This window comes from Doryrhamphus excisus, linkage group LG20 (assembly GCF_037039965.1).
Source record: "Doryrhamphus excisus strain RoL-2023G ecotype Guam linkage group LG20, RoL_Dexc_Guam_v1.1, whole genome shotgun sequence".
Taxonomy (NCBI): domain Eukaryota; kingdom Metazoa; phylum Chordata; class Actinopteri; order Syngnathiformes; family Syngnathidae; genus Doryrhamphus; species Doryrhamphus excisus.
The window spans coordinates 11,866,627-11,888,239 of NC_136376.1; the positions used below are offsets into that span (position 1 = coordinate 11,866,627).

Sequence of the window (21,613 nt, forward strand, 5' to 3'; positions counted from 1 at the left end):
CAAAAATGACAACAGTCAACAGACTTTGCTGTTTGTGAAAGTGTGGGAAAAAGGGAACAGCCCTCCTCCCTCAGGATACCTCATTGTGTAAAGCCGATCAGGTCTCCCACACCCACAGCTCATGGGAACTGGTCGGCAGAAAGGTCACTCAGAACAATGCTAATAGTAATACGTTCCCCAGTTACTGTGGCAGAACAGGACACTTTAAAAAAATTTTTATTTGGTACAGAAATGCAACAACTTTAAGGCAATTTATTTCATACAAAGTCAGAGGAAACATGACAAAAGTATAAATATACAGAAAATCATTAAAAGTGTCACACAAAATGTGACTATAATAACGTAGGATTAAACTGGATCACAGGTTCTGTCCTCAAGCTGATGTAGAATCATCGACTTCAGAGTGATGTACCTGCAGAGGGGTAAACTGAGGTTATCTGGGGTCCAATGGGGATTACAAGGCACATGTGCCGCTAATATGACTTTTTGGATCATTCTCGCTTGTTAAAGCTAACAATGCCTCCATTGACAGGCTGCAGGGTTGTTTTGATTTCATAACACGTTTAGGAGACACAGACAGGCTTCTCGTAATCTTACGTTCAATGAGGAACTCCGTATGAGAGACTCTTCACTTACTTTTTAGTCAGTTTATTGATTTCCCGTTCTTCTTCCTCTTTTAGCTTTTCCACAAAGCTGTCCAAAACTGGAATCTCAAATTTGATGTACTGAGCAACCTGGGGGATGAAACACATAAAAATGTGTACAGTACAGAAATAAAATCTATTGTAATGTAATTCAGACTAATTACATGAAAATGCAAGCCCCAGTACCCTAAAACAGGCCAAAAAAAAGATGCACATCTGAGACTATTACAAGGCTTAATCAATGGTAAAACTGGATGAAATAATACAAAATATATAATCTATAATTTTAGAGTTTAGAACATTTGTAGTATGTATGGACATGCAGTATAGTGTATTAAATATTCATGAATCACCCTTTAAACTCAATAAATTATAAAAAATAACATGTCATTGTCATGTGTGCCATTACAATAATTACTATGAATTGACTGACATACAGTATTACCAGTACTCAGGTTATGTACACAACTTTTGGGGAATTATGTGTCATTATCTTTATTGCCACATTGAGTATAATTATATCAACTACTTTGATTACCTTGTAAACAAAATATGTGCATTCCTGATATACATGTATAATATACACAAATACTCGTATTTGTAAACGTATATATATATTTGATATTTATAGTAGGCTGTTGGTAAATCTTTGGGACTCATTTTAAAAATAGCTCACAGCTATAATACAGGGGTACTCACTTTTTTTTAGCACCCCAGTTGTTATACTGTATATCTCTAATAGCTAGTAGAATTTGCCGTGTGGTGGCAAGTTGTGACGTGGACTTAACGTTTGTGTTTGGTTGTGCGTTGCTGCTGAGAAACAAATCACATTTCTGCTTTAGACATTCCGGAACAGCTTCGATGTTGATTGTGACAAACATCTGATCACACCGCAGGGAGAACTAAACTGCGAGGAATTTCACAAGCAGTCAGTTTGATTGCATAACCAGACACTTCTTTGTTTGTTATTGTGAATGAAATCAAACATAAACTTGAGAATCTTCCTGGCAATGGTTTCGTTTCCCTCCGTGCCGTCACAGCACACAGCAGCAAAGCTATTGTCAGAAAGCAGGATAGCGTTCCTCAGCTGGCTAAATTTAACCTGACATTATTTCAGGCCATTGTGTGTCTGGGCTCATTTCAAAGGGGGTCGCTCGTAGGCACCAGGACTACAATGTGACAAAAAGGAGGCTCTGACTTACATCGTAGGTGACCTCCTCTCCTAGGTCGGCCTCCATAATGAAGATCTTAGAGATCTTCTCACAAGGCCCGTGAAGCACACGAGCCACCAGTGGGTATTCGCCATCCCTCAAGTGGGTCCTCTCTAAGAGCAGCCATGAAATCAGTAACACCCTAATTCATCTACTAACCAGTCTGCATGGAGTATTTGTCTTTCTACATGCATCACGTACAAGGGAAAAAAAACATATTCAAATCCAAACCTACCGCCAGACTCATGAACCATGTAAAGAGCAAACTCCTCGGATTTATTTTCCACCTTAAAAGACACAAATATTACAAATATTATAATCCTTAATTTTAAGTACAGTATAAACATTTCATAAATACTGTATAACTCTTACAGAACTGCAATATGATGTGTGACACATGGTCGCCTGAAGCGGTGTCCTTACAAGCCTTTCTAGAAAAAACACTGCTTCTTCCTGGAATGACTCACATCATAAGTTCATTATTAATTATTAATTATAATTATTAAGTACAGTATGCTGTTTGTCCCCAGCATGTGCTCTCAATTTGGAGTCCCAGTCGAAAGCTAATGTGGAAAAATACAAATACAGTAGATGTAATTGTTGTTAAAAGTAATTAAAAGTAAAATGAGTGCACAACTTGGCTACAACCAGCTGAGGGATGCTTAATTCGGTCTCAACTTACTCGCTGTCGAAATGAGCACAACAAAAAGTCAGCTATGGGAAGATGAACATGGCTCAAAAAGCATTTATTCTAGCATCGAAACAGGAGTTCAGAACATTCTGAACAGTGCATGCCAATGAAATTACTATGTGCTCCATTTGTCAGTGTGCATGGCTTGCAGTGGAAAGTGGGAATGCTCTCTTTGACCACATAGTCACTTATTAAGCATATTGCACAACACAGGCTGCGCAGTGCCTCGTGGTTAGCACGTTGGCCACACAAACATCAGGAAATCCGGGTTCATCAGTTGGAACATCTGTGTGGAGTTTGAATTCTCCCTGTGCTTGGGGTCTCTCTGGGTACTCCTCTTCTGCTTCCTCCCACGTTCCAAATATATTCATGTTAGGTTAATTGGAGACTCTAAATTGTCCATAGGTCAACATCAACATCATATTATGTAAGTAAAGGACCCCTGCTATTCGTTTTACAAATGAATGCTTTTTATACAGGCATGTGTTTTATATAAGGTGATGTGGAGAATGCTTTCAACTTAAAATGAAACCTCAGCACAGTACATGTTGGTCTTACCCTAAACTTTTGTAGCAGCATGTTCAGTACTTGTACCGTCGTCATGGCGCTGTTTACTCGCACGTTAGTGACTGAGCCAAAGGCCGGAGTGAACACAGATGTCTGTGGGGGGTGTCACACAAGAGAAGACCAATGGTGTCAGTAACATTGTTTTCATTATTTCTGAACTTAGGTGCTTTGAACATTGTGTACAGGAAGTCCAGACCAGAGGGGAAGTTACTGGTTGTGCAGCTGCACAGTGTTCAACAGCACACACACACACACACACACATTACAGTCAAAGAGGATCTGATGGAAGTGTTCCTCGTCAGATGACTCATTAGTCAAATCAGCACATGGGTGGCTATTGTCAAACTTGAGGACTCCAAGTACAGGAACATCCGCCCAGGAAATATCTTCACATCTTCCCTGCTGCACCTGCACCGGCACCCGTGTACTCTACAGTATGTCTGTGTGCATGCCACAGACGTTTTACAATACACGCGGATGTGTGAACGCTTTTGTGTACCTTATGGTTGTAGAAGTGTCCATTGATTGAAAACCTGTGTGTGCGTAAACGCTGCAGGTCTCTAGCTGTGTTTGTCCTTGACCTCCTTTGGACTTGCATGAAAGAAGCATCACTTCTGGTCCTCAGCAGCTGAGGCTCCTCTTCCTCATGCCCCTCCAAATCCCCACCTACACGATAAAGGGAAATATCAACACCCTCTTTAGCTGCTGCAGCTGGCACTTTTACAATAACAAGACAAGGTTTTTGGTTGATAATTTAACATAAACAATCTGTTATCTCAGAAATGTAAACATAAATAGAGGACTTTAAAGGCTCCCTATTATGCAAAATGGAATTATAACCTACAAATAATTACAAAATAATTATATAACAGTAGGAAGTCCCTACTGTAAGGAGCAGGGGTGGGCAAATATTTTCACTCATAGGCCGCATTGAGTTAACAAAATTGTCAAAATTATCAGCTGTATGTTCTCATGTCCCTTTTGTCAGGAGCACTTTAAACATCAGACCACATCAAACTATGGAATTAAATTTTACAGTTTTGTTGTTTTTTTTTTTTTTTACTAAATAAGTAAAAAAAAAAGCAAGTCACGTTGCCAGTTTGTATGTTAAAAGTTTCAATACTTAGAAAGCAACTGGCGGGCCGGATTCAAACGCCTAGTAGGCCGCATGTGGCCCCCAGGCTGTAGTTTGCCCACCCCTGCACTAGAGCCCATTAATGAGCACCAAACGTAAAAAATTGCTATCATCTCCCTCACTTGTTTGCTCCAGTTTTGCGAGAAGAGGTACTCAAACCGTGGCTTTTTAAGTTTGGGGTTTTCACACTACAAAACCAGGCTTTGCTACACATCTTAAAATAAAGCCAGGAACTATGATGTACTACTACCACTGATGTAAGAGCTCTAAGTTCTTCTTTTTTAATTTCTTCAGCGAATAGACCAACCTTACAAATTTCCCCACTGAGGGACGAATAAAGGCATATCTTAACCTTGCATCATGTTGCTATTAAAATGTCTTAGCACTGTAGCTCACATAGCTATGCTAGTGTTGCTAACGTCTATTCTCCGGTCGCACTGCTTCATGTTTCACCCTTGTATGTGATATATGGTTTATATTACGTGTAAGTGCAGAGTTACAGTGTATACTATGTACACAATAGCCTTTCTTGAAGCCAAACACACTGTTGGAGATAGGCATACACAAACTCTGCTCATTTGCATTAAAGCTCCAGAAACACTATATGGTGCGTTCACATGTGGTTACTTTACAAGCACTTTTAATCTGAACACGAAATTCCAGAGAACCAGTTTTGGCTAACACTCTTCCAATACACAGTTGTGGCTATAACCTCTGAGACTTACTTCAAATTGTTGGTGACTTTTAATGGTGGTTGCGTACCCATATTTTATTCGATAAAAAATCCATTTTTTAACAAATGTCTTTTCTGTTGCAGGACGTGAAAGGTGAACCTATGGATGATCGTTTTCAGCTATAGTTGCCCCAAAAATGTCTTGGACAAATCAGCAGAAGATATTCTCCCTGGAGATCTATTTTGCGACAAAATCATACCAGAGTGTACAGATTCAGTTTCGATAATGTTTCCATTGTCGCAACTTTCCACCAAAATCAACGATTGTTAGTTGGGTTACGAAGTTCAGAGAGCATGGGACTGTAGTGAACTTATGTTCTAAAGCCACAGGGGGAACTTATTCAGGCAGGAAAAAGAGTGCAAGGACAGAAGAAAACATTGCTGCAGTGAGGGACTCAGTAGGACGCAGCCCTAGGAAATCAGTGCGTAGACGCAGCCAAGAACTCGGAATGACAATGAATAATGTGTGGTTGTAATTTGAAATAAATAGCTTTTTAATCAAAGTCACAATTGAAATTTTCATGGGTACGCATCTTTTTGGGTCACCCTGTACATCACAGCATATCATAACAGTATACAGCTGTTTGTGCACGTGCGCATGCATTAAAATTGACCTTCACTGCGTTTCCACTTGGCTTTAATACATGGGAAAGATGCATGCTGAAGTCTTATCAAATACACTTCTGCCACCTTGTGACCATTTTTACTGAACATGATCTCTTTTTTTGTGCACTTGCATCATCCCCTATTTTTGCCTCTCATGCAAAGAAAATATAGAATATGTAAATACATCGTCGGGTTAAAAATAACGTAAAAATACGTCTGGTAGCGAATGAGTTAATTACAATTTATCAGTTGAATTACAAATATGTTGTGAATTCCCAAGCCAGAGGCTTCAAATGATGATATGATTAAAGTTTTCTATTAAAGCCAGTAATCTGGATTGAAATGCTCCAGAAATGTCCAAGGGGTTACAATGAATATTGATCAATAAAATATAAATGTTTACTTATTTGCTAATCATGAAGCATGTGCTTTAGAGGTGAATGGTGCACATAATAAACCTGGACTAGACCAGATGAAACCTTTAAATACCCTCAGTCTGGTTACATGTGGTGATCTTATTTGCTACTCGTGATCAGATTATCTCTGCACGTGAGTGGATGGTTCACTGCTGGACATGCTGACTGAAGCAGGCTGCAATCCGTCTTGAATGTATAATCTGCAGTTGGTGTGTGTGTGTGTGTGTGTGTGTGTGAGAGTGGTCCCCACATTGCATGGTCTGCGTTGTGCTAAGTGACAATATGTGCGCATGCCAAGTATTTGTGTGTGTGCATACATACTATATATATATATATATATATATACGTATAGATAGTACAGTTATATACAGTCTGTAGGAGCAACTACATGTTTACTTACCAGCAGGTCCAATTTCTCTGCCGAGTGAATTATTGTTTGACTCTGATGAGTGCTGCTTTGCCGTTATGCACTTGCTGTTCCTATAGATACACACATTGAAATATAAATGTTAAAAAAATGCATGTTAATATATTTATACCATTTGTCGTAGTCATACAGTATATATAAACTTGTGTGTGTTTGTATACTGTAGGTATGTTATAAATTACACAGCACTTTAATACCTTTTGGTAGCCAATTAGCGTCACTTAGCTGAAAGACAATAAGTCATTTCAATCAAATGTTTTCCTATTGGTTGTTAGCTCGCTTGCTTCTTAGCTCACTTAGCTTCCTGCATCATAAGAGTTGCACAGTATAGAGTAAAAAATGAGTAATAGGAGTGGAAAGGGGACTGTAGGGCTGCTATTTCATGTCTACAGGGCTCTGATAATGTTTAAAAAAACTTGTTAGCACGTTAAGCTTCGTTAATACAGTTTTAAATTGACGGAAAAGGGCATGTAGGACATTTTTTGTAAAGTATCCACATTCGATCATTTTTTGGGTAAAAAAATGTTAATGTGTGTTACAACAGCATCATGTATTACTGTGTTAGAAGTAGTAAGTGCTAAGCATGGGGATGGCTGGCCGACAAGGTATTAGTTTGTAGTCTGTTAAATGTACAGTCTGGAGAAGAGTTGGGCTGTCGTACCGTTTGACACGCAGCCTTTCATTGTCATCGTACATTTGAAGTCTGATCGGTCGATGCAGACCCCAGTGGATGTTCAGTAAACCCTCCAGGATAAGCTCCCCCTCCTCCTACATGCACACATACACATACGCACACACACACACACACACGTTGCTCAGAGAGGAAATCCTGCAGGCTCCCAGCCACAAAGGCTCAATGTCAGGTGTACGTGCAGGAACATTCACTTCAGGCTGAAGCGTCTCATTTTAGAGAAAAGTCATCAGACCGAACCCGCCCTTTGTATACAGTCCAAGGGTGAAGTCATGTCTGAAGCACTGAGGGTCATGTAGATGTGGCAGCTTTGGATCACGTCGGCAGAGAGGCAAAATATTTAGGTTTAACTCAAGTGAAATTGTACTTTTAGCTCAGCAGGAAAAAAATTGTATTGTTACTTTTAAATGTTAGCACAAAAACCGTGGGTCTCACTTTACAAAAGGTACGCAAAAATACAGTAGATATTAATGAGGAACTAATGACTGAGGCACATAACTTTTGAGTGAATTACTCAGGAGGGGGTTAGGGATAGGTAGGTTCATTCATCATGTAATTTTGAGTACTTTTTGTAAAGTGTTACCAAACTGTCTTTAAAGGATGGATACGCCTGGACCTTTAGTCTTTTACAAGATTGCAATTAAGTTATTGACTACAGCCATCCCTTGTTTAGTGTGGAACACAAGTTATAAAACTGGTTCCTGTCTTGTTTACATGCTGTTAAAAGTGCATGAATAATCAGGAGGGTGTCCACTTGTAATGACTTTGTTGTTTGACAGTGCAAATATAAAGAGAGATGTTAGTAATTGTCAAAGGAGGCAGCTTTTTTGTGTGTTTGTGTAAGGTCAGGCGAATCCCTCCCAAAGCCTCATTGTTTCTGTAACATAAACACTTAAATGAGGCCAAGCCTGCGAACACACTGCTCCAAGGTTTCCGGAACAGCCATGAACACACCCTCTCGCTTTCGGTCTCTCTCACATACAACCACACGCTCAAAGATGTGAGTAAGGTCGGCAGAGTTATATTTAGCCGTCACGCCTAATCACTGTTGGAGGCTGCTTCTATAAAGCTGCCATGCAAGCTGTGGACCTCAGACATTCAAGACTGAGTCCACAACACTTCACTCTGCTTTATATCACAACCACAAGTGCATCAACAAAGGTGAGGAAGCTTCTTTTTATACTTTTTTTCAACTATATTCCATACTTTTAAAGAGATTAGCATTAGTATAATCATGTGCTAATGTGATTATTAATAAGCAATATGGTTTCTTTTCCTTCCCCAGAATGACACACAAGCGTCTGCTACTCTCCCTGCCTCTCCTGCCCACCATCATTGAGACACTCGAGGACTCCCCTCTGCACCCTGCAGCCTGCCAGCCCTCCCAGTCACTGGAAGACTACATAACCAGCATCGAAGCTCTCGCTCGTCCCGTGGGGGGCCTGAGCCCAGGCCCCTTGAGACACCAGAGGTCCACCAGGCTGAGCCAGTTGTCCAAGGCTCAAATGAAACACTCCGTTTCATCCTCACTTTCTCGCGGTTCACCACGCACCCACAGGACTTGCACACCTTCTTTGGGCGGGAGTACCTTAGAGGACGGTTCCCTTAGGAGCAGCAGACAACAAGACTGCCGGGGTAAAGACCCTGTGGACTGGCTGTTTGGTCGGATAAGGACTTGAAGGGGAGGACATTTTGAAGGCGCACGTCATCTCAATGATGGATGGACAAGGAATGAACAAGTATTTATTTGTATGCACTGTGGATGCAGGATCACATGTTTACATTGTTTTTAAAGAAGTATACGATACAGGTTCTATTAAAATACTGAAATGATTCCATTTATTCCACTTTTTTTTACTTACTTACATTTCAACGTTAACACTTATTGAGCCCCAAAAAGGCCAATAACTATTATCTGATACTGATGCCAACTTGCTGCTTCTGAAATGTTAACACTACTTCAATGGGGCCCAAAGCGGGACTTAAATAAAACATACAAATGTTTGACCAAAAACAATATATTTTTATTTTAAGACATATTTTGACATGCAAGTTGAACCTGATAGTAATTTTAAAACTTCATAATAAATAAAATAAGTAATAAACTCAATGTGAAAACAAATCTAGGGTTGCAACTAAATATTATTTTAATAATCGATTAACCAGTTGATTATTTTTTCAATTAATCCTAAAAAAAATAAATAAATGTTATGATCTCTCATGGTCTTTTAGCTCTTAAAATAGTAATTTCCTATTTTATAATGCAACAGTATTGTCAGTTTCTTTTTTTTATCATCCAACATTATAATGCTAACCCATTTTCAGTGTAAACCTAGACATTTGTAAAATATATTCTGATAAAAATTAAGGCAAATATCAAAATTAAACAGTAAAACATTCTGACAATTCATCCAAAAAATGATGATGATAATGATGGTTTTATAATTTAATAAATTCTTATATATGTATATATATATATATCTATTTATTTGTAAACGTTATTTGTCAGTGCTTACAAAATGCTTATTAATACAATATTTGCTGTTATGATTGAATTCTTATAACCTGCAGCAATACTGCCATCTAGTGGACTGGACTGGACTGGACTGGACTCATCACACGGAAGCACTTTACAGGAAGGGCATGAGCAGACTCTATCTGCTCAGGAGACTGAGGTCTTTTGGAGTGCAAGGGGCACTCCTCAAGACGTTCTATGACTCTGTTGTGGCTTCAGCCATTTTCCAGGGAGTGGTCTGCTGGGGCAGCAGCATTTCGGCTGCGGATAGGAAGAGACTGGATAAGATCATCAGGAAGGCCAGCTCTGCACTGGGTTGCCCTCTTGACCCAGTGGAGGTGGTGGGAGAGAGGAGGATGTTGGCTAAGCTATCATCCATGTTGGAGAACGACTCCCACCCCCTGCAGGACACTTTGACAGCACTTGAGAGCTCCTTCAGCGATAGACTGCTTCACCCCAAGTGTGTGAAGGAGCGATATCGCAGGTCTTTTCTTCCTGCAGCTGTCAGGCTGTACAACCAGCACCGCTCACAATAGACTTCTACACTGCTATGTACATCTGTGTAATACTTGCTTTTAGTCAGTATAGTTACTCCAGACCCCATTCACTGTGCAATATCTGATAAACCTCCATGTGCAATATTATGGGCTCTAATGCAATATACTAAGTTCTATGTGAAGTATTTCCATAATGCCTCATATTAACTCTCTAACAGGATCTCAGTGTATAGACTGGTCATATATCTCACCTGGTTTCATATTACCTACATACTGTATTGTATATAACTCTGGGAAAAACTGTTGATTTCTGTTAATACTTGGGTTGTTTATATTGTTTATTTTTCTATATTGTGTATTTTTGTACTGCTTAACTGACTCTGTACTCTTGCTGCTGTGCAATACAAATTTCCCCACTGAGGGACGAATAAAGGCATATCTTAATCTTAATCTTAGTGGTAGTGGTGCTACAACGGATGGTGTCTTTCTTTTTTAGTACCTAACAGAGCCACCAGAGGGGGATAAACTCACAGAAATTAATTAACGGTCCGAACACATTTGAGTTTCAGTTTCTTCCACACGTTTAATTTAAATGCACAGCCAGCCTGCTTGATGAATGATATAGGACGTTTATTGATGAATATAGATGTATAATACGGCTTCAATCACACATTTCTGATGTTTGTCACTTTCTACTTTGCCCAATGATTCTTCCAGTAATTCACCATACTGTTTACCTTGAAAACACCGTGCTTTAAAATGTTTTTTGGTGAATCCGAACTAATAGCAAAACAAAGAATCGCTCAATGAATGAAAATATACGAACAATACATTAGCAAAGGAATCTGTGTCATAATGAATCTCCTCATCATTATGAGCCTTACAGTTACACGCATACAAAGCAAACATGTAAGGGCTTGTTCTTGATTCCAAAAAGTGTCTGGGCTCTTCCTGCAATAACAAAGCACCACAGCACCTGATACAACCTGACTAAAAGATCATCTGACTACACCCAGTGAACGTGATCATGACCTCACCTTAAAAAAAAACGACATTATTGGAGTGTTATTCACCAGCTCCCCTGACCTCCTTTCACACAGGACTCGTCAGCTTTAACTTTACAAACAAGACCTCACAGTAGTCCTGTTTACTCAGAGTGGAACTTTGACTCTGACAATTTTATCCTGAAAGTAACAATTATGACTAGTTTCCTTTCTGTATGACGGCAACAGGGTTAAAATACACTGTGTGAAAAACAACAATCAACGTCTCATGGCACTCGGCACCCAGAATGAGCCTTTTGTGTATCACTCTATTGGGCACAGAACCATATTTGGTTACCTGAACTGTTCATGCTCATTATAGACTAGCTAACTTGATGTAAAACCAATGTGTTCATTCTACATTTATCATCTCTTATTGCTTCTGATGTGTCTTATCCATGACATAAATAAGCCAATTAGCACCATTGTGTTCCTCGGAAAGAGCCAAATGCATTTAGATACATTGCATACTTTTGTATCTCTATATACTTTATAAAAGGTATATGTTGGAAAATCTGGGTTCGAATCCCCGTTAGTTTGGGCATCTCTCTGTGGACTTTGCATGTTCTCCCCATGCGTGCGTGGGTTTTCTCCAGGTACTCCGGTTTCCTCCCACATTCCAAAAACATGCTAGGTTAATTGGCGACTGAATTGTCCATAGGTATGAATGTGAGTGTGAATGGTTGTTTGTCTATACAATATGTGTCCTGTGATTGGCTGGTGACAGGAACAGGGTGTACCCCGTCTTTCACCCAAAGTCAGCTGAGACAACCTAGCATAACCATGGATAAGTGGCATAGAAAATGGATGGATGAAAGTTCTTATTTACTCTGTATCTTTGTGAATTGTCAAATATAAATGAAGGTATACATAAATCAAAGAAGGTGCATTCAATTGTATTAGTAAAAATACTATAAAGTAAATATAACTTTAATTAGTGTACAGTACTTTCAGATTTTGCAGTCCATGTGAGGGTCGCCATCAGTCGGAATGTGTGGGACTTTCCCAGAATGAGACAATATCCTAAGTCTGACCGATGGGGGGACAAATATGAGGGACACATCATGACCACTGTTGCCTGCCCACACACACACACACACACACATACAGTATAGAGTCTGAGTCCACTCAGCAACCTGCTGGTGAACACAAGGGGAAACTCCTGGCCATAAATACCACAGAACAATTATCAAACAAATAACCATACTCTTGCCAACAATTTTACAGACCCAACAGCAAAAGGTTAAGTTGGCGAGCGGTGGTTTATGTGTAAAACTGCATATCTGAGGAGAACACTCGTTTATTCCATATTAACTTGAGTGAAATGGGGATTTTTTTGTGGTTTGTAAGCAGTTGATCTCCATATTGGACACTTTGTATACGGGACAGGCCCATTTTAATCCCCCTTTGTCTGTCTGAGAACAACAGCACTGGTTTAACTGGTTTCATTTTCCATATGATGAAGCACTGCTTCTATCCATGCAGCAAAGGATAAACAGATTCCCCAAATTTCCTGAACATGTACTTCGCTTACCTCATGAGCCCTCAGCTGGAAGTTCTTCCCTTCGTGGTAGCAGTTGTAGGTCCTAAGCAGCGACAGGATGTCCGACCTGATGAAGAACAAGAGGATTAGGCCACCCCCCCTCACACCGCAGTGCAGTCAGTCTTGGCATCACTGTGTATAGTCGTCCCTCGTTTATCGTACTTAATTGGTTCCAGACCTGACCGCAATAAATTCTGTATTAACTAGAAAAGCACTCAGAGAGCACAGACCCCCCCCTCCCTCCCCCATTGTGATTCACATCAAAATAATAATCCTACATTTTTTTGGATCAGTCTTTGCAGTCTTTGCAAAAATGGCAAAAATGATCCAATCTTGCAGTGTTAAAGAATCCTTTACAAAATTCCTGAATCCAAACTGTAATCAGGATCACCCCCAAAACTTCATCCGTTCTTGCATATCCCATTTCCGACAATTCTTGAAAATTTCATCCGAAACCATTCAGAACTTTTCAAGTTATTGTGAACGCAAACAGATAAAAACATAACCACTGCACTGTGCTTGGCGGCGGTAATAACCTGAATATTTTCAACCTGTTTATGACTTTCTTAATATGGGTTTTAACATTATTAGAGTACTGTAGGCATGAAATAACAACCCAAAAGTCACTTTTACACTCCTATTCATTTATTATTTGTTTACATCACAGAACACTGCAGCTACTTAATGTGTGTGAAATGGAGTGGGGAAGGACAAAAAAGGCAAAAACGTACCACTTCCACACATAATGAGCCTTATAAGCCGCGGCATGACGGCTCGATTATGCTGGCTCAGTGGCCAGTCTCCATGTAGTATGAAAGTATGTAATCTAACGTTATGGCATTACTATGACATTACTACTGCCAAGTGACCAGAATACTACATATAACTTGTGTTTCAATATTTCTTGACTAATAATAAATGATAGTCCACCACAAAACAGCCATCATGTCACGATTGGGCTTCACTCTCTCGTGACAGCTCTTTTAGTTTCCTTCTTTGCCTTTGTTCTGGTTTCCATGCCCTTATTTTGAAACCACTTCCTTGGTCGTTCCCTTCCGTTTTCCTTAGCCCTGCTCTTTCACGCACCTTCCTCTAATTTCATAATCCCTATTTAGTTCAGGTGCGTGCTCTTTCAGTCGTGGCTTCATTGTCAATAGTCGTGTGTTTGGTTTGCCTTTTGCTTGGTAGTTGTGGTGTCCTGCTGCTGCCATTAAAGTCAACGTTTTATCTGCACTTTTGGTCCTGCTCTCTGCATCCTGGGGTCGCATCGCAAAGCTCGCAAGCCCGAGCGTGACACATCATTTATTATTACTTGAAAAACTGCAATACGGTGAGGGAGCCATAATCCTACCGTGACATACGGAGAGGTGATTGTTGTAAGAGATGTGTATGTAAGACTCACTTTGGTATCAGCTTGTCAGCACTCAGCTTCACGTAGGTTTGATGCTCAACCATTCTGACAGGACTTCAGCTGTAGCACAAAGAAAGACAAATACATTTTTACATCACCGATGGATGTCGTGGAAACGCCATAGCTCTCACAAACACTCAAAAAATGGCAGACTTGGCAGACGAACGCGAGACCTTGATAACCGCTCAACAAGATGCTCAACAGACGTCAGCATTTTTACCTGAGGACCGGAGCACACGTCTTGTGCTGGAAGACACAGCCATCCCATTGAGAGCGGACATCGTAGGTGTTGTCGCTGTATCTATGCCGCTGTTGTTGACGAACTAAAGTGCTAAAGAGCTAAAGAAGTTTGGGTAGTGTTTTAAATCATCAAGATACTGCAACTACTACATGTTATCATCACTGTACAAGTTAATGCATGATCACAGCATGTACGTATGTATATCAAACAATGCCACATCGTTAGAGGGCTTCATAGTCAAAACAGGTGTATCCCAGTGACATGCATTGTTAGCTAGCTCATATTCACTTGTTTTCTCGGGTTATAATACACTGAAAAGGGAAAGAAATGTGTCTTCATGTTTCACCTAAGGATTGTGAACGATGGGGCAAATTCCAAAAGAAAGTGCAGTTCCCCTGTGGATTAACTAGATAGCCTGAGCAGTGTTGAAAGACAGAGGGAATACAAGTTTTATTTTAAATTACAGTAATTTCCATCCATCCATCTGCTGCTTATGCTCATTATAGTCAGTTTAAATTAGAAAATATGTAAATATATAGGAAATAGACTTGAAAAATAATAAAATACATTCAAATGAATGAGTTGAAAAAAAATGACAAACATTGTATAATTCATGAATAAATACAGGATATTGATTAATCAATAAATTATAAGATAATGATAAATGAATGAATTGGCATATTTGGCAAGATGCAAATAGATCCAAGTGTAGAGAAGTGGCATATGGCAGATAATGGTGTTCCTGCTGGGCTCCAGTAAGAGCAAGAGACCAGCAGTTAGGATAAATCACATGCTCTTGTTGACACAGAGCCAACAATCCAAGAGGCAACATGCTGTGACACCCATTGGCAAAGCCTAAACACCGCTCTCCTTACCAGCCAGCTACTACATTGACACTCCTTTAGAAAACATCTGTTAGCGAGAGCTTGCAATTAGTTCACAGTGACAGAAAGTTAATGTAAGCAAAATGAGACCACAAATAAGTGATTTCAAGAAATAATATGGCCCATCATGTATGCACAATGAACAAGAAACAAACATGTAAAGTACTAAGCTGGTTTCATCAGGGTCACCTTTTTATTGAAGCTATTCATTGATATTTAAGCAAACATTATTGTTATCATTGCACAGTTCCCATTGGAGTTTGCACTGGAGTTTAGCATGTAGATGTTCACTGAGCTGACCTCTCACAAGATACACTAATACTGCATCTACTGTGATTTCATGCACTAGAATGGTTTAAACTGCAATTTTTTATTTTTCCGCAAAAATTGTACAACTTTTGGGACAATCCGCTTTGGAGGTTCCGCTCTATTTTTGGGCTCATTGTCATGCTGAGAGGTGAAATTCCTCTTCAGCTTTCTAGCAGACATTTGAATGTTTTGATGCTTCACCGTGGTTATGATGTTCCTCTGGTGATGCATTGTGTGGTTTTTGCGTCATATATACATTGGAATTGTGAAAAGCTGAACGTTGGTTTTAACAGGCCCCAACCCATTATCCTCCATGCTGTTTGGAGACTAAACCATTTATTCTGCTAAATTTAGATGAGTTTCTTTTTCAATTAAAGTGGCTATGTTGTAGAAGAATGATGTTCAAGCTCTCTGCAGCATCCGAAGAGGGAAAGTGCTTCAGGGAATTTCCGGGTGTGGAAAGCCCGGCCGACTCCGAGTGTGTGGGGGGAGGAGCACGAGGATATAAAGAGCAGTGTTGGTCTCCGGAGCTCAGTGTCAACGCTTAGTCAGTATTCAACCATGGAGCTCAACCTTCAGTCTCTTTGCAAGCTCATCTTGCTGGCAGCTTGTTGTGTCCTGAGCACAGGTGAGCCCATACCTGCTTGTGTGTTTCCACTGTGTACTGTCGCTGTTTACATTTGTCTGTGCATGTGTGACTTAACCTGTGTTGCTCGGCACTCAGTGAACTCGTAATCTCGTTACCGTGTTTGTGCAGACAGCACGTTTGTTCCGGGAAGATGTTTATGTCCTGAGACGCAGGAAGCCGTCCGGGGCAAACTGAAGGAGCTCAACGTGTATCCGAAGAACCCTAACTGCGACAAGGTTACTGTTATGTGAGTATTGTATTGTGTGAGCACACACACACACACATTCACACCCTCAGTGGTCTAACATGTAACTTGTTTGTGTTTTACAGCGTGACACTAAAGAGTACCAATGAACCTGTGTGTCTGAGTCCAGATACACCGATGGGGAAACAACTGATACGATGCTGGACTCGGTAAGATGACATATAATTTACCCCAAAATTATGCAATTTTACTTTACAATTTGGACATTTTAGCTGTTCAAACTGATCCATATGCTTTCTCAACACATGCGAAGGAAATGAGAACCACTTGGTTCATTAGAACCAAAGATTGGAGTTTCTCTTATTGTGGTCCTCAGACTCCTGGTGGCCCCAAGACACTCCAAAGTGGTCTGTGCTTGGTAGTTCTAGACTCTTGACAAACCTTTTGTTTTATGCATATTTGGAAAGCAGGTGGTCCGCATTTATTATTTTTTATTCTTTAAATTGCCCGTAAGAGGTGTTAAAACATCTGCTCTAGATCATACATGGCACCAGTATCATATAACGGTGCAAATTTCCTCCAAATTGTCTAATAAAATCAGTGGTATTAAGTAACTTATCATGTATCTATCTAATACAGCTCCTGACTAAGATACCCATTCAACAAATACAAATGAACTTTTACTCCAAATTTGGCTTGGGTATGATTCACTTTGGGCTTCATTCTGTTTTAACACACACGACTATACCTTAATGCATATACACATACGGCTACAACAGCTTGTGTAAGCCTGCACTCAAGTCAACCCCCCAATTAATCCTCCAATTTAGGTTAGAAATGAATGTTGACCTCCATGCATAATAACACTATGCATTACCCATACTGCAGGAGGGCAAAGGTCAAGATGGTTTGCCTTATTAAGTTGCAGAAAGCGACAATGCAGTAAACAACCTATTGTATTTGAATCACTATGAACACAGTGGTAGTCATTACATATGTTACTAGAACACATGCTTGCTTTAGGTGCACTTAAACATTGTTTAGAATAAAGAAACACACAATAGGAGGGCATTTGCCATTGATTTGCATAAACAAGCTGTTGTGTATTTTCTAGGGCTAACTCTTTGGGTCGTAACGTGAAACTGTGTCTGAGGAGGAGGAGGAGGAGGAGAGGTCAGCGCCGACACTCTCGACACCGCGGGAGAGTCTCACCTAGACATCAGTCGTGAAACATCCAGAACAAAGTTACTGACCTTGTTTTTGGACTTGGAGATGAGGGCCTTTCATAAAGAAGAGGGCGATTGTGTCATTTTACATCAAGTGTCACATTTCTCAGATTCTGCTGTTTGGGCTTCAATTAATGTTGTCTTTTTTATTTTAGCAGCAGAAGGCTTTATTTATCGGTGTATCTGATGTTCAACAAAGCCCTGGAGGCCACATGTTATATCTATTCTAGCTTGAAAATGGCAATTTGTGTTTAGGTGTCTGCGCACATGAAACACTAGTTATTTATTTTTGTATCGTTCTGTAGCATTCAGATTTTTTTTAAATAAACAACTTTAACAATGTGTTTGAGTGTCATTTATTGGCTCTGGGATGTATTTGCTTTGAATCTGAAGAATGACATAGGAGTAATTCTTCCTCGGCAGGAAGCAAGAGGTCACATGACCTCAGCTTTCGTTAATAAACCACAGAATGTGAGTCACTGGAAGGTCAACGTCTCGCAGTACCTAATCTTCCAATGAGGGTTGAAAGTTCTCCATGGCTTGACACCTTGTTGGGTTTCCGAAGCGTGTTCTTAGATCACATTACGGCATGTTTTTATAGATGACTACACATCAGATGACTCGGTGTGGAACAATTAAAGCGAGTTGTTTGTGATGGCGGTGAACCCGCCTACTTACATTCTTGTGCGGCCACACACACTTAACCATTTTGCACCGATCTTCATAAAAGAAAGGGAAGCATTAAAGCTCGTGTTGTAACCTGTCATATTTTCCGTGTGCAAACTGATTTTGGTGATAAGTGGACTCTTGCGAAACTGTCATCAGTCATTGCCAAGAGCACATGGTGGTAGTAAATGAAAGTGAAAGTCGGCTGGTCAACAAGGTCCTTTTGTCACAGCTGTGGCAGTGATTTTGGGACTTTTGGTATGGACTGTAGATGAATGGCAACAACAGTCAGATCTTTGGGTCACAAGGCCTCAAGAGTCATGCAATTTGAGGATTAAGCTACGTTTTCTTGAAAAATATCATGCAAATGCTCTCATTATCAGGATTACCTTATCTTCATTCATTCATTCATTCATTTTCTACCGCTTTTCCTCACGAGGGTCGCGGTGGGTGCTGGAGCTTATCCCAGCTGTCTTCAGGCGAGAGGCGGGGTACACCCTGGACTGGTCGCCAGCCAATCACAGGGCACATATAGACAAACAACCATTCACACTCACATTCATACCTATGGACAATTTGGAGTCGCCAATTAACCTAGCATGTTTTTGGAATGTGGGAGGAAACCGGAGTACCCAGAGAAAACCCACACATGCAAACATGCAACTCCACACAGAGATGGCCAAGGGTGTAATTGAACCCTGGTCTCCTAGCTGTGAGGTCTGCGCGCTAACCACTCGTCCGCCGTGCAGCCCACGTGTGTCTTATGCTACTTAAATATTCTTTTGCTTTTTTGTTTTTCTGTGTGTGTGTGTGTGTGTGTGTGTGTGTGTGTGTTTGTGCTGCCACCACAGAACGGTACAAGTGAGGGAAAGTTGTGATGATAACCATAGAGTCAGAAATGGATCCTACCGCAATGTAGGAAAGTGAGCTGCATCTCGATCTAATTTCTGAATGATGACAATTCATTATTTTATTTCACTTAACAAGCTGAATCACAAACAAATGCTAGGCTTTAACTGGAGGACTCGTGCTGCACTGACGTTAGCAAGACGGCCGTCATTCATCCTGGATGCTCATTACAATATTACTAAAGTCAACAACGTGACTGCACAACAGCTGATTTTAAATGTAAGTGATGAAAGTCATTTTCCTTGTACAAGCAGGCATCTCCCTCTGCCACTACATTATATTGTTTTCTTTTTAATATTAACAGGGATTAATGCACCTTTTCTCTTTTATGACAGATACGAATGCCAAAAAAGCTCAATACATGAACTCAGCATGCATGGGTCTTCGGTATCTTCCACTCTTAACGTCAGTTTTTCGGTCAGTTCTTATTTTTACACACGTGCATGTCACTTAATGATGTGAACATGTTGTTAACATGTTGGTACAGTCCTAAAATAATCCCTTAATTATTTTCTGAAGGCAAAATCGGGAGTTGACCGGCGTGCCTTGTGTTCATTAAGAATTTGTCCAAAAACATGCATGTTACTCTAAATTGTCCATAGGTATGAATATGAGTGTGTTGTCTATATGTGCCCTGTGATTGGCTGGCGATCAGTCCAGGGTGTACCCTGCCTCTTGCCCGAAGACAGCTGGGATAGGCTCCAGCATACCCGCCATCCTACTGATGATAAGGGCGGAGAAAAAGAATGGATGAATAACACTTAAGCCCTAAAGCCAAGCAAAGCCTTGATGGTCCAATGCTGCCATCTAGTGTTGAGGGTTGTAAGTACAAAAAACTAATAATTAGTACTTTGTCTACAGGGCAGTTTTACTCCACGCTGATCACATGGATCATAATCTCTCCTGGTTATGACACCAGAAAACTGGGTCAACATATTACACTTCTTTACTCTGATACTGGCTGATACAAGATCTAGTTTGTTTTATCACAAACATCAGTATTATTTGAATGCATTTGAATTCCATTGCCATTCGGATCTATCCTTGGAAGTCATGGAAGTCATATCGCATACATAAATACATATTACAAAAGGGGTATGATGCAGCACTGTATATGAAAGCTGTAGGCCAGCCTTAAAGGTATACAATATTGTTATTTTGGTTGAAGACACAAGAATGTGTTGCTCTGTTTGACTGCTGTCCTTAGTCTTCTCATACTGTAACTAAATTACTCCTTAACTTGAAATTAAACTCCTTAACAATGCATTCAACATATCGAGGCTATATGTTGAATAAACAGCACCCAAAGTATGTACATTATGGAATGGTCAGTCTGTCCCTCATGCATATTTACACATTTTTAATGGGATAGCAGTCTGTCACCATTATTATGAATAATTCAGGTAGAAGGGGGCAGCCGGTCGAGAGAGGTTGGAGAGAAGAAAAGGTGCATGAATTCTCCTTTGTGTTCCTGTGTGGACAAAGAAGCATCGCGAGAACTGCACCCAATTATCACACCTTCACTGGCAGGCAACGGAGTCCAAACATCATTATCATCATCATTCATGCCCGTGAGTAAAAATACACGGGGGAGCCCCACAACACGCACAAACAGCACAAGGTAAAGCAAATCATATCATAATGGCACAATCACATCTTAAACCACAATAAAACAAGGAGAAACGGGAAGACGAAACCGCACATTCTAATAATAATGCATCCAACTTCTCAACACCTCTTGTTAAGTAAACATTCTCTATTTTATCGCGGAAATTTTGATCTACTGGTAAATCTGGTACAATATATAAAGAAATATTTTCGTATCAGCTTACCATAGCAGTAAAGATCTTCCGTGTGGAATATCCTGCTTATCTTTGACCAGTCCTCTTCTTTTTGCCCCCTTGGTGGTGTGCTGTCTGAGAGCCGGGACTAACAAACTGACAGCAAAATGCACCAATAAGAGGTCGCCTTAGTGAGCTTCAGTCAATCATCGGGCAGTGTAGGCGGGGCTTGTGGTATTAGCGTTGTTCCTTCTTAATCAAGATCTTTCTGGGGGGTTTTGCATCTCATTACTGACAACATGTCCTGCATTGCCTTTTTCAATCAAACAATTTCATTTGAAGCTTTATTTACATGTGTTTTATGTACTATATGCCTTGCAGTTGTTTGTGATTTACTTGACAAACAAACCAATTTGTACAAATTCAGTCAAGTCAAGCACACTAGTCGAACCCTTTCCTGTTTTGCTCCCATTCTCTGGAATAAAGGATGAATCCACTGTGACCGTGTTGAAATGTACCCCCCCCCCCCCCATCCTGTTTTTAATCCCGGATCTTCCATCTCAGCCATTGTAGCTTGGAAACAAAAACTATAGGAAGTCGCTCCTGCTCCCTCCCTGATGGGGGTTCATGAAGG

General features: G+C 40.3%; 2 protein-coding genes and 1 long non-coding RNA gene across 4 annotated transcripts; 2 read left to right on the plus strand and 1 right to left on the minus strand.

Annotated features, from left to right (window-relative positions):
* Window positions 1–42: 42 nt before the first annotated feature.
* rassf4a (Ras association domain family member 4a) lies at window positions 43–21,120 on the minus strand. 2 transcript variants are annotated; one of them, XM_078799367.1, is made up of 12 exons: window positions 21,031–21,120; window positions 14,122–14,190; window positions 12,711–12,786; window positions 7,092–7,198; window positions 6,404–6,483; window positions 3,613–3,779; window positions 3,105–3,206; window positions 2,228–2,308; window positions 2,091–2,142; window positions 1,847–1,968; window positions 637–734; window positions 43–412 (listed from the first exon to the last, which is right to left on the minus strand). In XM_078799367.1, exons 2-12 carry the CDS (start codon window positions 14,172–14,174, stop codon window positions 349–351), a joined length of 1,002 nt encoding a protein of 333 aa, XP_078655493.1. In that variant the 5' UTR covers window positions 14,175–14,190; window positions 21,031–21,120; the 3' UTR covers window positions 43–348. The 2 variants fall into 2 exon arrangements, with proteins under 2 accessions (XP_078655493.1, XP_057914316.2); XM_058058333.2 differs by lacking the exon at window positions 2,228–2,308 and having other exon boundaries at window positions 61–412.
* On the plus strand, window positions 7,803–8,955 carry LOC144902153 (uncharacterized). The gene is made up of 2 exons (XR_013630454.1): window positions 7,803–8,282; window positions 8,407–8,955. It is a non-coding gene; the product is annotated as an uncharacterized LOC144902153 (long non-coding RNA).
* LOC131107888 (C-X-C motif chemokine 11-like) lies at window positions 16,037–17,967 on the plus strand. The gene is made up of 4 exons (XM_078799406.1): window positions 16,037–16,192; window positions 16,322–16,439; window positions 16,523–16,606; window positions 17,512–17,967. Exons 1-4 carry the CDS (start codon window positions 16,126–16,128, stop codon window positions 17,624–17,626), a joined length of 384 nt encoding a protein of 127 aa, XP_078655532.1. The 5' UTR covers window positions 16,037–16,125; the 3' UTR covers window positions 17,627–17,967.
* Window positions 21,121–21,613: the final 493 nt, after the last annotated feature.

Coding starts and splice junctions, on each gene's coding strand:
- rassf4a (XM_078799367.1), bottom strand. CDS start 14,174: ATGGTTGAGCATCAAACCTACGTGAAGCTGAGTGCTGACAAGCTGATA. Junction 2,143..2,227: donor ACACATCATATTGCAGTTCT/GTAAGAGTTATA, acceptor GTGTCTTTTAAG/GTGGAAAATAAATCCGAGGA. Junction 1,969..2,090: donor CATGGTTCATGAGTCTGGCG/GTAGGTTTGGAT, acceptor GGCTGCTCTTAG/AGAGGACCCACTTGAGGGAT.
- LOC131107888 (XM_078799406.1), top strand. CDS start 16,126: ATGGAGCTCAACCTTCAGTCTCTTTGCAAGCTCATCTTGCTGGCAGCT. Junction 16,193..16,321: donor TTGTTGTGTCCTGAGCACAG/GTGAGCCCATAC, acceptor GTGTTTGTGCAG/ACAGCACGTTTGTTCCGGGA. Junction 16,440..16,522: donor TGCGACAAGGTTACTGTTAT/GTGAGTATTGTA, acceptor TGTGTTTTACAG/CGTGACACTAAAGAGTACCA.